We start from the raw sequence: 13,976 nt of genomic DNA on the forward strand, positions 1-13,976 counted from the left end.
AATTTTTTTAAAAAAAAAAATTCATGAAAATCGACGGCACACATCTTCATTTGAATTTTTTTTTATAAAAAAAATCACATTTTGCAAAATCGCTGCAGTAGCAGCGATTTTGCTTTTTCCGGCGGAGGAAATCGCTATTGTTCCAGCAATTTTACCGTTTTGGTTAATATAAAATTTTATATAACATTTTGAAATTTTTATTAATATTTTATACCATTTAGGCTCCGGACTCTCGTAATGGTCTAGTGATAAAAAAAAATATAAAAGATTGAACACATTAAATTAAAATCCTAGATTTGGTCTTTATTTCCAATAGTGAGTCTACTCGACACAAATCTAAATTAGTCGGACAAATGCACTTTAGATATTTGAATGGTTAAACAACAATATTCAACCAATATGAAAACTTACATGGCATATCAAACTAAGTCGTCCCTATATTTATTTGAATAGCTAATAGGTAGTTTAAATTTTTTACATAATATAACGATAGTTTGAGATTTTTATAGCAGATACACACAAATACATAAGACACAGATAATATATATATGAATATAGTTCTTTATTGTTACACACGCATATATAATGTATTCTTCTATAGAAATATTATATAGATATTACGTTTCATAAATATACAAACTATAGCTATGCTTAATTAGGTACGGAAGTATTGCTATACATGAAATTTTCTCATAACTATTTTAGAAATCTAAGTTAATCATGCTCAAGTTTTTAAACTAAAATAATAAAAATTTCATTCTCATGAATATATATCATTCTTGCCTTATGAAGAGTAGTGCCTCCGTTCCATACTCGTTGATCATTATACTAAAAGTGAATTATTTCATATTAGTTGTCTACTTTACTAAATCAAGAAAACATTAATTAATTTTTCTTATATATATTACCCTTGCAATTTTTTTTAAAAAAAATTGTTCACATGATCACATCTGTTTGTAAAATGAAATATCATTGTATTATGAATTCTTAAACATCATATAAAATGAAATATGATCAATTAATATGAAACGGAAGACGGAGGGAGTAACTCATCAATCATCATAAATAAGAGACAACAACCATTAAGCAATGGTCACTATCTTGATAAAAGTTATGAGTTCTAAATGAATTTAATTTTTTCCTGTAAAGAGACAAACAATAACAAATAAAAAAAAAGAGGCATGACATACAGCTAGACAGATTTTTTATGACACTAATGAGCTGTGCAGTATAATAAAAGGGCCACAAAAAAATTCATTGCAAAGTACCATGCTTTTGGTGGTATCTGCCTCTCTAGTTTCTTCACTATAAAAACTTATGTTTCATCTTTTTAAAAAGAAATTGATTGCATTCTTTCACTCTCTGATTCAATTCTAGCTAGCCCCACTTAATTCTATCGCCAAATGCAAATATCAAGTAACTCTATTTATCGATATTGATATGTCCCAATATTACATATATCGAATAATTTTGTATTAACTAGTGTTTGATGACATCGACTAATTTATCTTATACATTGGACCTCCTAATAATATAAATACTGAATAACTCTGTTTATTGATGGTTGAGTCAATTCACATTGATCTCGATTAATTTACTTATATCAAATAATTGTATTTATTGGTATTCGATGAGATCGACTACCTTGTCTTATACATGATATATCTCTGGACAACACAAATATTATTAAACATTCAGTATTCGGATCAACTTGCACTTACCTATAAACCTAGTTAAGGGGTGTTAATTGGTCTTCCACTAAAGTAGTACTTTCTTATCAAATACCTCTATTCATTGATCTTCATATTGACTTGGACACATCTTGATTAATTTATACTATAATTTTTCTCTCTTCAAAAATACATATAGTGTGTAACTCTATTCGTGTACACTAACCTTGATTAATTTACATCACCTATCAATAACTTCGATTAATTTCATGATATTTATTAGGCATGATACATAAATATGATCCTTAACTTGGCGTCAGTTTGCAATTATGATCTTTAACTTTGGATGTGCATAAGTAGACACTTAAACTTGTATAAAATTAAAGAAATAGACACACGTGTCCTACATGACATGATATATGTAGGACGCCACACAAGACACAAAATTGTCATGTAGGACGAATGTGTCAATTTGTTCAATTTTATACAAGTTTAAATATTTACTTGTGCACATCTAAAATTAAGAATTATACTTATCAACTGACGCCAAATTAAGGGTCATGTTTATGTATCGTGCCTACTTATTCTCTCTAGATATAAAAAACAAAAATAAAAAATCTCTATCTACCAAATTTTTCAAAAGTAAATAAGAAGGAATTAATTGCCTATATTTTGTTTTTGTCTCTACTAGATATTAACTGACACTAGGCCACACACTTAGCTACAACCTTCTATCCACGTGCAGTGACTAACCCCACTACTGAAGAATTGGAGGACATGTTGCTGCTACGAAATAAGCCCTCTATTTTCCATGACATGATAAATCACATCATAAGGTTTTCCAATTGACAGCTACAAAATTCTCATTCCACATATTGTATATCGAATTTTTAACTGATATTTATGCCCTTCAATTCGTATAAAGTTGAAACAGTTATATATGGCGTGTGTATCTATTTGTTCGACCTATGATATTAGAGGGAAAATATTTCAGTTTATGGTTAAGAGAATTTAAGTTACTTCAATAAGAAATTTAAAGAAGAAGCTAAGCCATAAGACAAGTCTTCTAAAACCCACACCTTAATTACTTTTTAACTGTTCATAGAAAATGACTTTACACTTTTAATGATCTCCCAAAACTCCATGCAATGTAGTGATAGGGATGTAAGGTAACTTTCATTTCCTTTTAGAGGACTTATAGAAGTCATTCAAACATGAAATATTTCAAGTTAGAATGTTGTAAAAAAACAACCAACCAATCAATCAATCAAAAGAAAGAAATTCCTGATATGTTACGTTGCTCAGACTCTTCAAAAATATCAATGAATGAGTGTCTAATCCCCTCTAAAAGTTGCGGACTTATAAAGGATCTGACATGATTTATAGAGTCTGAGCAACATAGTCATTCCATTCATCGACAAGCATCTCATATTTTGAAACTTAATAGGGCACAATGTATATACCAAATCAATCAGGTTGATAATAATTGTCATTCAAGAGAAAATTACTTGTTCTAATGAACTGAAGATAATAAGCACACAACAACAACAACAACTTAGCAACAGAAAAACACACTTATACATGAACATTACACCGCTATTTAATCTTAGAAAAAAACCTGAAACTATGCTCAGGATTCTTCTTCCGCGGTGCATTCTCACTGAATCAGACTCGATAAAAATGGATTATCGCGCTTTCCCTGACTTGTCTTTTCCCATTTCCATCTTCAAATATAGTACTTGTTCCTGAAAATTAAGGTCAATGTAACAGTAAACTAATGCTGGTAGAATACAATGGAATTTGAAATGGTGAATTGATTTAATTACCTGTCAGGTTATAATGGGAGATTGTGTTTCCGAGCTGATTCAATGACGAGAATCAGAGGAAGCAGAGGATGGTTTGTCGGAAACACCATCATGCTCCTCCTCTATTTCACCTTGGATTCGTGTAGGAATGCGAAAGCCAGAGAATCCGCCTAATTCTGAGGCGAATCCGATGCCAGAAAGTGATGTTGAATACATAGGAAACACAGCTTGATGATGGTTTTGGTTTTGGTGAATTGGATCAGCTGTGGCGATAGCAATCGCTGATGGATCTATCCATGCACGAATCGAAGGTGAGTAACTGGACTGAAGGGGTCCCCTCTGAGACAAAAACTGATTTTGAGTGAACAATTGTTGTAATAGCGGCGGGGCAGGCTGAGAGTTAAACAGATAACTACCTGCTCCAGCAATTGCCCCGCCACCAATGTCTCCACGAGCAGCCGCCAGTCGACCAAGTTCAACCGGCTGCTGCTGGTGCTGAGGCCACACTGAAGCATCAAATCCAGTAAAGAAATTTGATGCTTCAAACTGAGCTTGTGGATCTTGAAAAGATTGTAAAGAAAGCTTCAAATCTTGGCTTCTTGACATCAAATTATGTTGTTGAAAACTCTGGAAAGAATTACCTTCATTTGAACCACTACCTCCCATTGGGAAAAATGATTTGATGGTATCAGAAATCGCATCAGAATCTAAAGAATGAGGCATAAAACTGCCATCTGCTTTTGTATTCGCATTCACATTTTCACCACTTGAGCTAGCGCTATTGTTCTGCCCTAACATTATCGTACTAGCAGTTCCAACATCAATATCATCCTGTAGAGCATGATCAACACCAGTGGTAGTTGGTTTCCATGGAGGCAATTCAGCTAGCTCATCAATCGAAGCTTTCGCTTTTTTTATAAGCCAATCCACAGCTTTACTTGGCCTATCATAGCCAAGTCGATCTTGTACATCATAAAATTGAATCGCTGTATGAGCAGCAAGGCGCACACGCCTATCCCTTGGACCTTTAGCTGTACACACCTTGCTGTGTCTATCTTTTCGACCAATGGACCTTATGATATGACCACCTTGTACCTCAACAATCTCTCCACAACCAAATTTTGACGATGTTACACCTTTTTGCTTCGAGCAAGAAGGACGAGGAGGAGGAGGAGGAAAAAACGAACGTTTCTTCGATCGAGCTTGTTCTTGTTGTTGTTTGATGGTATCTAAATCTTCATACATAAAATGATCATGATGAGTAAAAGGTTGTTGAAATTGAAAAAACTGTGGTTGTGGTTGATTTTTTTCTTTTTCTTCCTCATCTTCTTCTACATTTTGATAATTATGATTCTTTTTGTTCTTCTTATGAGGATCCAGCTTTGTAATGCTAGAACAAGAAGAAGAAAAAAAAATCAAAGAAAAAAACAAGAATAAGCTTAGCCTAACCCATTCTGTTTCTTCTTTTTAACAGAATTTTTGGTGTGTCAAAGAAAGCAACTCTCTATGAATTTCTGTAATTTTGTACTTAGTTAAAACAGCATAAATATAATGAGAAATACAATTTTTTTTTTGCTAATAAGAAACAAAAGTTAAAAACTTTGAAAATAATGAAGAATGCTTAAGAGACAGAGATAGCGACAAGACAGAGCGAGTAAGGAAGGGTGCCTGATGTATATATGAGACCTTGATGTTTGTTTTGTGTATTTCATGTTTTGATCGGATTAATTTAAATTTGCGTTCTCCTGAGAAAGAGAAAAATATATTTGTAGAGCTCTAATTAAGAAGTTAGAAATTTAGATGGTCATTCAAAGAGAAAATGATATAAATTTAAAGCTATTTATATTAAAAAATGGGAAAAAATCAAATCAGATAAGTTTTTGAGTACTAGAAGATTAAAATATGTAATTCTATGGTTAAGAAACTAAAACTGTTAAGTGTATAGTTAAAAGTCCAAAAATAATAACAATTTTTAAATAGTTAAAGGATTACATACATCTGTTAAGCGTATAATTAAAGAATCATTTTAAATATACTCCTATAGTTAGAGACTATTTATGTTATTTTTTCGTCATTTATATTCGAATAATATGTGTTAAATTTTGAAGATGACAGTTTAAGGTAATATTTTTTAAAAAAAAGTTTCTCAGGAGAAGTAAATGTACTGTGTTCTTAGAAAAATAATGACAACAAACATGGCCAAATAAAAATTCAAAAATACAAAATTCATCCCTAAATTTTATTTGAATACCAGTATTTTAATATTATATGATAAAGTATCGTTATTATAGGTTTCAAACAAAAAGTTTTAGTACATTGTGTTACTTTACTTTTTCTCAATTCTCCATATTCAAACATCAACGATTACGATACAGTAGATAAAACTGTTTTTATAATTTTGTATTTAAACTTTAAATATAAAAAATTCTTTTAATAGAGAATAATTTTCTTTCAATAAAACTTTATTCGGCATAAATTTAAATCAGTAAAACTTCAATCAACAATTATGATACACATATTGAACTTTAAATATAAAAAATTCTTTTAATAAAAAATAATTTTCTTTCAATAAAACTTATATATGACATAAATCTGAATCAATCAAACTTCCATCAATGATTATGATATAGTAGATGAAACTGCTCTTATAATTTCATATTTGAGCTTTAAATATGAAAATTCTTTTAATAAAAAATAATTTTTTTTCAATAAAATTTGTATATAGCATAAATTTGAATCAGTCAAACTTCAACGTGAATATTAAACTTAAAAAAATCAAAAAATTTGTCACACATACTTATTAAAGGTAAGAACCCTTTGATGCCCCACTGTTAGATTAAAAGCTTTTTGTGACCTCATCAATATATTACTGCCACCTTTTTTTCTCTTTATGCTGCACCTCTTGTGTACAGCCCACAAAGCACAAAATCATCAATCCAAAAACTCTTTTACCTTTTTATCCTTTTAATAATAACCATCTAGCTTTTAAAGTTTTCATTAATCTAAATTTACATTATTATATAAAGTAAAATAAAAATAAGAAAAAACTTTATCATTTTTCTATAAATTAAATTTTGATTAAGAATAAAGAAATCTCGTTCATCCTACTATTGTTTTACTTTTGCTTACAGCTAGAATTGACCTAGTTCAATTTTTATTTTTCTCTTTATTAATTTCTTCATTTTTTTCTCCTGTCTCCTACAATTGTGTCCCACTTGATGTTTCTTGTCTAAAGATTTTTTTTTTCTGTTCAACTTGTTAGATACAAGTTAGTAACTACTTGATTAAGAGCTGAAAATAGCATGATTTGAACTTCTTTCTTTGTTGATAGTGATCCTTTACAACATCAATTTTATTGTTTAACTTATGACACAAAATTTAAGAAGATAAAATCTTGTGAGCTATTCACGTATGATATGATATAAATGACTATTGTTTTTTCGTTGAACTACAGTCTTGACCTGTCATCAAGCTACGAACACGAACAGATAGGTGGTTAGGAAATAAATTGGTTGGGTCTGACTTTTCAATCAATCTCCTGCCGCTTAATGTTGCTGTTAGGGAAACTTGTAAATCTGGATCTCGAGTCAAAATGGAGCATCATTTATTCTTGTTACGAAAATGAGTGCACTACAAGACTACAAATTGTAATTTTTTTAAATATATATTTTTTATATTCCTTCCTCCTTTTCATTTGATATGACATTTTTCGCATTTCGAGATTCAAACAAGCCTATCTTTGATCGTAAGTTTTTCATAGATTTTTTTAACATTTTGAATTATTGTGACTTGTAATACTCTTTACATAGTTACAAATATATAAAATTTATTTTAAAAAAATTGAAAATTACATACATAAATACTCAATCAAATTAAAATGTTTAACTCTTAAAAAATGAAAAATATAACATAAAATAGAACAAAAAGAGTACTTTTTAAATAAAATTATATTATATAAAATCAAGACAAGAAAATATAACTTGAAGTGAACAAGAAAATTTAAGTGATGGGACCTAGCAAAGATAAAGCAATTGGAAGGATATTTTGAGAGAGCCATAAATAATTATTTGTTGAACAAATAAAATATTTAAGTGTGATTGACATATTTAATGTTCCCTCCTTTGCAAAATTAGTAGCAATCGCCAAAGAGAGGGACGTGACATCTTGCCCACGTTACATAAATGGGATTATGGATTTTCGAGACCATAATATCTACGTCTCAATTTCAAATAAATTAAAATAATAAATACAATTTTTCATTTTTTTCTTTAATATCTTTACTATACAAACTTATATAAAAAAAATATAAGATAATAATGAATGACAACTTGATTGGATACAAAATATCTCGTGTTAATATGATAAAAAAAACTTCCACTCTAAGAGGTGTGATATATTCAGATTATTCTAATACAAGCATTAATATTTGTTTTCACAAATTTAACTCAAACTCATAACCTATAGATCATATAGAGATAACTTTAATCATATTAAAAGTTCTCTAGCAACTTTGCAATCTATCTTCAGCTAGTAGATACTATTACTTACATGGATCATTATCTTACATTAATTCTAGAGATTTATTGGTCTTTCGAAATAATTTTCATTTATCTGATGTTTAATCTATCAAATTCCCTTATAACGTACACTTTCACTTTTCGTAGTTTCACACTTACAGTGCATCTAAAGGTCGGCATAGCATTTCCAAACCATTAGAGCGACATTTGTGCATTGTATCTCTATTATATATGTCCACACATCAATCTTAACATTTATATCCACGCGACATCCATCTTTGGCTTATTTCTATTGTCATACTCTTATAGGTTCTCTTTCACTTTTGTCTTGTTTCTAGGTCTACATTCCATCACCTTTTCCTAGATTTTAATCATATGACTCGTAAATTTAATATCATGATAGTTTACATAACTTTGAATTACTCATTTGTTCTTAAAAATCAAACTATGGATACTTTTTCTTCACTTATCAAACATTCTACCACTTCTTAATTTCCATGAAACTTCCAAATATTTATAACGATAGTATCAAAATCATCAACTTATCTAATTTTTATATTCTTTATAATATCATTTATCCCTGTCTCGAAATCAAGACCTTTTCTTTCCTTTGACCAACGGGTCACTAAACCTTTTCGATTTCGTGTCGAATCTAGTCTCCATCTTTGAACTTTCCGTTCGATGAAACCCAGGTCCTCGCTGTTTTCATTTTCGATCTAATTCTATATTCTCCTTTTTAAACTCATATTCTCAGGAAATAATAAATGTATCATGCCTTTTTTAATCATCTCTTATCAATATTTCTTCGGTCCACCTTTACTTGTCTGATTTTTATTTTTAGTTTGTCTGGAAAAAACTTTCTTCTCAATAATACTATTTTTTCTAGAATAAAGAGTAAGACAACAAAATAAATAAGGACTATGAAACTAAATGAATTGATTAGACTCCTAAAATTATACCACCATGAGTTGTATTACACCACCTTTGATCTTGATTAATTAAAGATTTTAAATTTTAACTTAAAAAAAAAAACGATTATATTAAAAGCGTTAGTTTGCTAAAAAAAAAATATATTTCATGTACAAAATTAAATTTAGTAGAACTTCAATAAATATATTAAATATTGGGCTGAAAGTCATAATAAAAATTTTTAAAATTTATTATTCACGCGCCATACTAATAAAATAATTCAACAAAATCGTCCTTTTTGATCTTCTTCTTATTTATTTTATAATTATTATGGGGTGTTTGTCCCTTTTCTAAATTTAAAAACAAAAGATATTGCATTATTTAGCTTCTAAATGATATAGTTAATTTAATAATAACTATTAATAAGCCGGCTTTGATTAATAATTTATAATTTAATTGTACCTGACCAAATTTATTTTTTCTTTTTGCGGCTATTAATTCTTTCTTATGATTATATAAATCTTTTTATTTGTTTCGTTTTTAAAATCCAAAAATGGCTCTATAATTATGATAGAGACAAGTCAACCCACAAAATTGAGGTAAAGGTTAATTTAATTTGCAGTGACATTGATCCCCAAAAAATTTGTACCGTTACAGAAATAGAATTTTATATTAATAAAAATAACTTAACATTTATTTTACTTCGATTGTTGATAAATTTTGATTCGATCATATTGATCGAGTACATTTATCGTTCAATTAATTAAAATATATATCCTTGGCATATACAAAATTGTGGAACATAAAATATTATAATTCACGAGGACTAACTCTATAATAAATAATTTTTTCAATAATTATTTAGAGACAATAATAAAGATAAATATTTATAATTAAGGTAAAAAAAAATATCACTAAAAGTTTAGCCACTTTTAATATAATAACTTTTAACTCTATTACTGCTAAATATTTTCGCTTCAATATTACAATATCTAATTGCCAGTAATGTTATTTTTTAAAATTGTAGTACTAATATCCTCTTCCTTTTTTTTTTAATTGTTCAACTTCAACTTCACTTTATTATTTATTAATTAATTAAATCAAATATCATCCAAACGTCTACTTCATTCTATAAGTAATACTTCAGACTGTCATCTTTTATTCTATAAATAACTTGTCTTATTTAAAAATAAAATTAATGAAATTGAAAAGGACAAGACTTTGAGGTACAACAACATGGAGGTGTCAAAGACAAAAATCCAAGCGTTGAGTTGCTTTCAACATATATGCAATGATTAATGAACTTGTCAAGATATTATAATTCTTAATTAATTAAGTTTAAAATTGCCAATTAATTAGGATGCATTATTAATACTTTATTCGCTTCAAATTATCCGTCATGATTTTTAAAAATAATTATTTCAAATTATTTATCATTTTAGAACGAGCGGAAGATGTCTTTAAAAAGTCAAAGAAAGACGCGCGTACAGACGATCCCGACCAAACTGAACAATTAGAAATAAATGACCAAACTGAACAATTAGAAATAAGTGACCAAACTGAACAATTAGAAATTTAAAATACTTTTTTTTTAAATTTTACCTTTAATTAATACTCTATAATTGTTTTTGAAGAATAGAAACATTTCAGTTATAAGGTGATCACACATAAATAGAGTAATGAAGAAATGTTATGTTTGAAATATATAAATAAAGGTAAAAAAAAGAGTTAAAATTCCTCATAATTACTGTTTCTAAGGAATAGCTAAAAGAATAAAATATGATAGATAATTAAAAATGAAGTAAGTAAATAAACTTTTTTTCCCACGAATTTATTTATGTTGGCGTATTTCCATTATAGTAGTTAGTACGTTTAAGATAGCAAAGAATTGAATGAAAATGATTCTTTCTTGCATAGACTAACATGTTATTGGGCCCAAAATTATCTCAATTTCTTTTGGAAAAATTACATGAATGGATACATTTTAATAAATAATTATTGATTTTAGTAATATTTTTTATTTATTATTATTTATAATAATATTATGTTAAATCTGCAATATGTATTAAAAGTGAATGATATATGCAGTATATATGAATTATATATGACTTATAATTATTTTTTAAAATATATTATGTTTGTTTGGTAAAAATTTAACACATTATATTATAAATATATTAAAATGTGTGATAAATGAATTATATATCATTAAATTTTTTATTAAATGTGAATACAAAATTATTTTTTGTAATATGGATTAAACTTGTATTATAAATGAATTAAAAGTGATCAAGTGAAAAAAAATATTATTGCTATAAATGATAAATATTTTTTTATTATAGTATATTTATGTAAGTTTCCGATTCCTTTTTGTAGAAATCTATTTTCTTTGGCTCTTGCCCTATGTATTTCATGGTTTGTCCATTGAATTTCCTGACAAAAATTTATCTCTGTGGAAAGTTTGATTATTCGGATCGACGTAAAAACCTAACTATATTATCAGAATTCGAGTTGTATATTTAAAAGAGATTAACCTCTTTACAAGTTAATAGTTGTCATGATCTTAAATTCGTAATTAAATCAAAGTACCTCTTCATAGAAATTGAACTTTATATTTATATAATAAATTACACAAGATGAGATTTTAAAGCTCTAGAAAGAACTTTTGTGACCAAAATGAATAATGTGGGGGAGAGAGGATCTCCCTATTTAACCCCTCTATAAGAGTGAAAAATACATGAGATTTTTTGTTAAAGAAGACTGAATACCAATTTGTTGAATGCCTTGAATCGGACCCGCTACAAACAGAAAGGACGGGGGTCTCGCTGCCCGGTCAGCGAGTCGGGGGGTCCAGGGGGGCGACGCGCCCCCTGGCCTGGGGGTCCGGGGGGTCCAGGGGGGCGACGCGTCCCCTGGCCTGGGGGTCCGGGGGGGCGGAGACGCCCCCGGCCCGACGGTATACAATGTTGTTGTATTGGGCCCTTAATTTTCTGTTGATTCTGTATGTTGGGCCCAAGCCTGTTAGGGCGTAGCTTAGCACTATATATAGACGCTATGGGAAACCCTATTCTGTAATTCTGTTTTTGCCTCTCCATAATAAAACTGCTCCCTCTCTTCCCGTGGACGTAGCCAATTTATTGGTGAACCACGTAAATCTGTTGTCTTGTTTTTCGCGTTTATATTTTCTCGTATTATCTCAAATTCCGCACAACACAATTATTTGCTACTTATATCCACACTTTGTCTGCGATAAAACTGTTAGAACTATTTTATATATAACTTTGATAAGATTTTTCCAATTCACTCTATTTAAGGGTTGAAACTTCTCTAAATAGTTGTAACCTTTCTATAAGGCACAATAAATATTTGTTGATACTACAATATGTTGTCTATGAATAGAGAGATTTTCTCTCATTTAAAAAAAAAAACGAAAGTTTTGAACCTCCCCTTCTTCTTCTTCACTATTAAATATTTGTGTACTTTATTCATGTTGTCAGGATCGGTGTCACCATTGCTCATGTTACATATCCTGGTATGTATTTTTACACTCATTAATTTTTTCTTATGTATTAAGCATAAATGCTAGGATGTGATAATTTTCATTTTCCTTTACATTAGTAATCTTTATGTAAGATAATATAATGATTTAGTTTTAGTGATTGATAGGTTTTAAGTATTATTTTATATATTCCGTGAAATTGAATTCCCGCGCGAAATGGAGGTAATTTTTCTAATTTATTTAGTGAAAAACATACAATACAACAAATTGATACAATATTACAATTAAAAATGAAAATGAAGAAATAAAAATCTCTTCAAGTTGCGGATATCTCTCTCTCTCTTTAAGGAGATTCAAGTCTTGTCCAACAAATGTTTTCACCAGTCCATCAGTAGTCCTCTTTGATTTGTCACCTTTAGGATACAACAACATTCACAAAGTATAACTCAATAACTCATGACAAGAGTTGAGTCCAAAGATCCACAAAAAAGATTACCTTCCTTCAACTGATAAGAACTCTTTTTTTATACTAACACTTTCACTCTGTATTTTTCTTGTGTGTTGTGTGTCACAAACCAAATGAAGATCACCACTATTTATAGTTGGGGATGTCTTCTTAGGAATGAATAGGAAGAAAATGGGTGTTACGATCCGAGAGTACACCCTAAACATAACCGGCACCGTCGAACTCGAAGAGGTCTTAGACAAGTCCTTAGCATTCATCATTGCATATTAGATAGAATAAAAGCGGAAAATTTAAAACTTTTCATTTTAAGTTCAACTTCACGACATATATCAAAATAAAAGCTAACTTGTCTCACATTGACATTTAGACATAAGAGTATGAAAATTGAGATTTAGACTTACATCATTGCAAGTCTTATAAAATAGACACAACGTAGTCCTTGAAATAGGAGAAGTGGAACAATGCCTTTCAATATAAGCAAAACAACTAAAGATAGAATTATAGGGTTTTGTCCTCGGACTTGAGGATTCACATGTTTGCCAATCTGTGTTATGAAAATCAGAAATTACTGGTTGTAATAAATTTTTCAGAAACATGAAATAACTGAGATTTATAGAACCAGTAAGTAAGATGAACATAAATTTATTTGTAAAAAATAATTGAATCTGTAAAAACTTACCAGAATCTGGAATACTCTTTTTTATCTTGAAAGAAAATCAAGTCCACTGAATTCACAGTGTCCCCTTAAGGAAATTATTCCCCTCTAGTATCCGAGGTTTTATTTGGAATATAACCTCCCAGGGTAAAATGATCTTAATCAGTAGAGTGTAGATACCAAAAACTCTATTGTCAGCGAATCAAGCCACAGCAGGAAAGTACACGAAGAAATATGTGTTTAGAAGAAGAAGGAAGATCAGAAAATTCGTAATAAAATATTCTGAAGACTGAATGGTATTTATAGGCAAGAAGAATATATTCTGAAAGGTTGCAACCCTTTCAGAATTGACACGACCATTAATGAAAGGTTGCAAACTTTCAAATGGTATTGACTGTTCCTGAAAGTTGCAACCTTTCAGAACAGTCATGGCGGGAATTTTAAATATAACGGAA

The 13,976-nt window shown here is 29.4% G+C and overlaps 1 protein-coding gene across 1 annotated transcript; it reads right to left on the reverse strand.

The window, feature by feature from the left end:
- Positions 1 to 3,101: 3,101 nt before the first annotated feature.
- On the reverse strand, positions 3,102 to 5,117 carry TCP3 (TCP transcription factor 3). Its single transcript, NM_001247438.2, is given in 2 exon segments — positions 3,102 to 3,415; positions 3,497 to 5,117. A coding segment is annotated over 1 exon segment (1,185 nt). The 5' UTR covers positions 4,721 to 5,117; the 3' UTR covers positions 3,102 to 3,415; positions 3,497 to 3,535.
- Between the last annotated feature and the right edge of the window lie 8,859 nt (positions 5,118 to 13,976).

This window comes from Solanum lycopersicum, chromosome 12 (assembly GCF_036512215.1).
Source record: "Solanum lycopersicum chromosome 12, SLM_r2.1".
NCBI classification, from domain to species: domain Eukaryota; kingdom Viridiplantae; phylum Streptophyta; class Magnoliopsida; order Solanales; family Solanaceae; genus Solanum; species Solanum lycopersicum.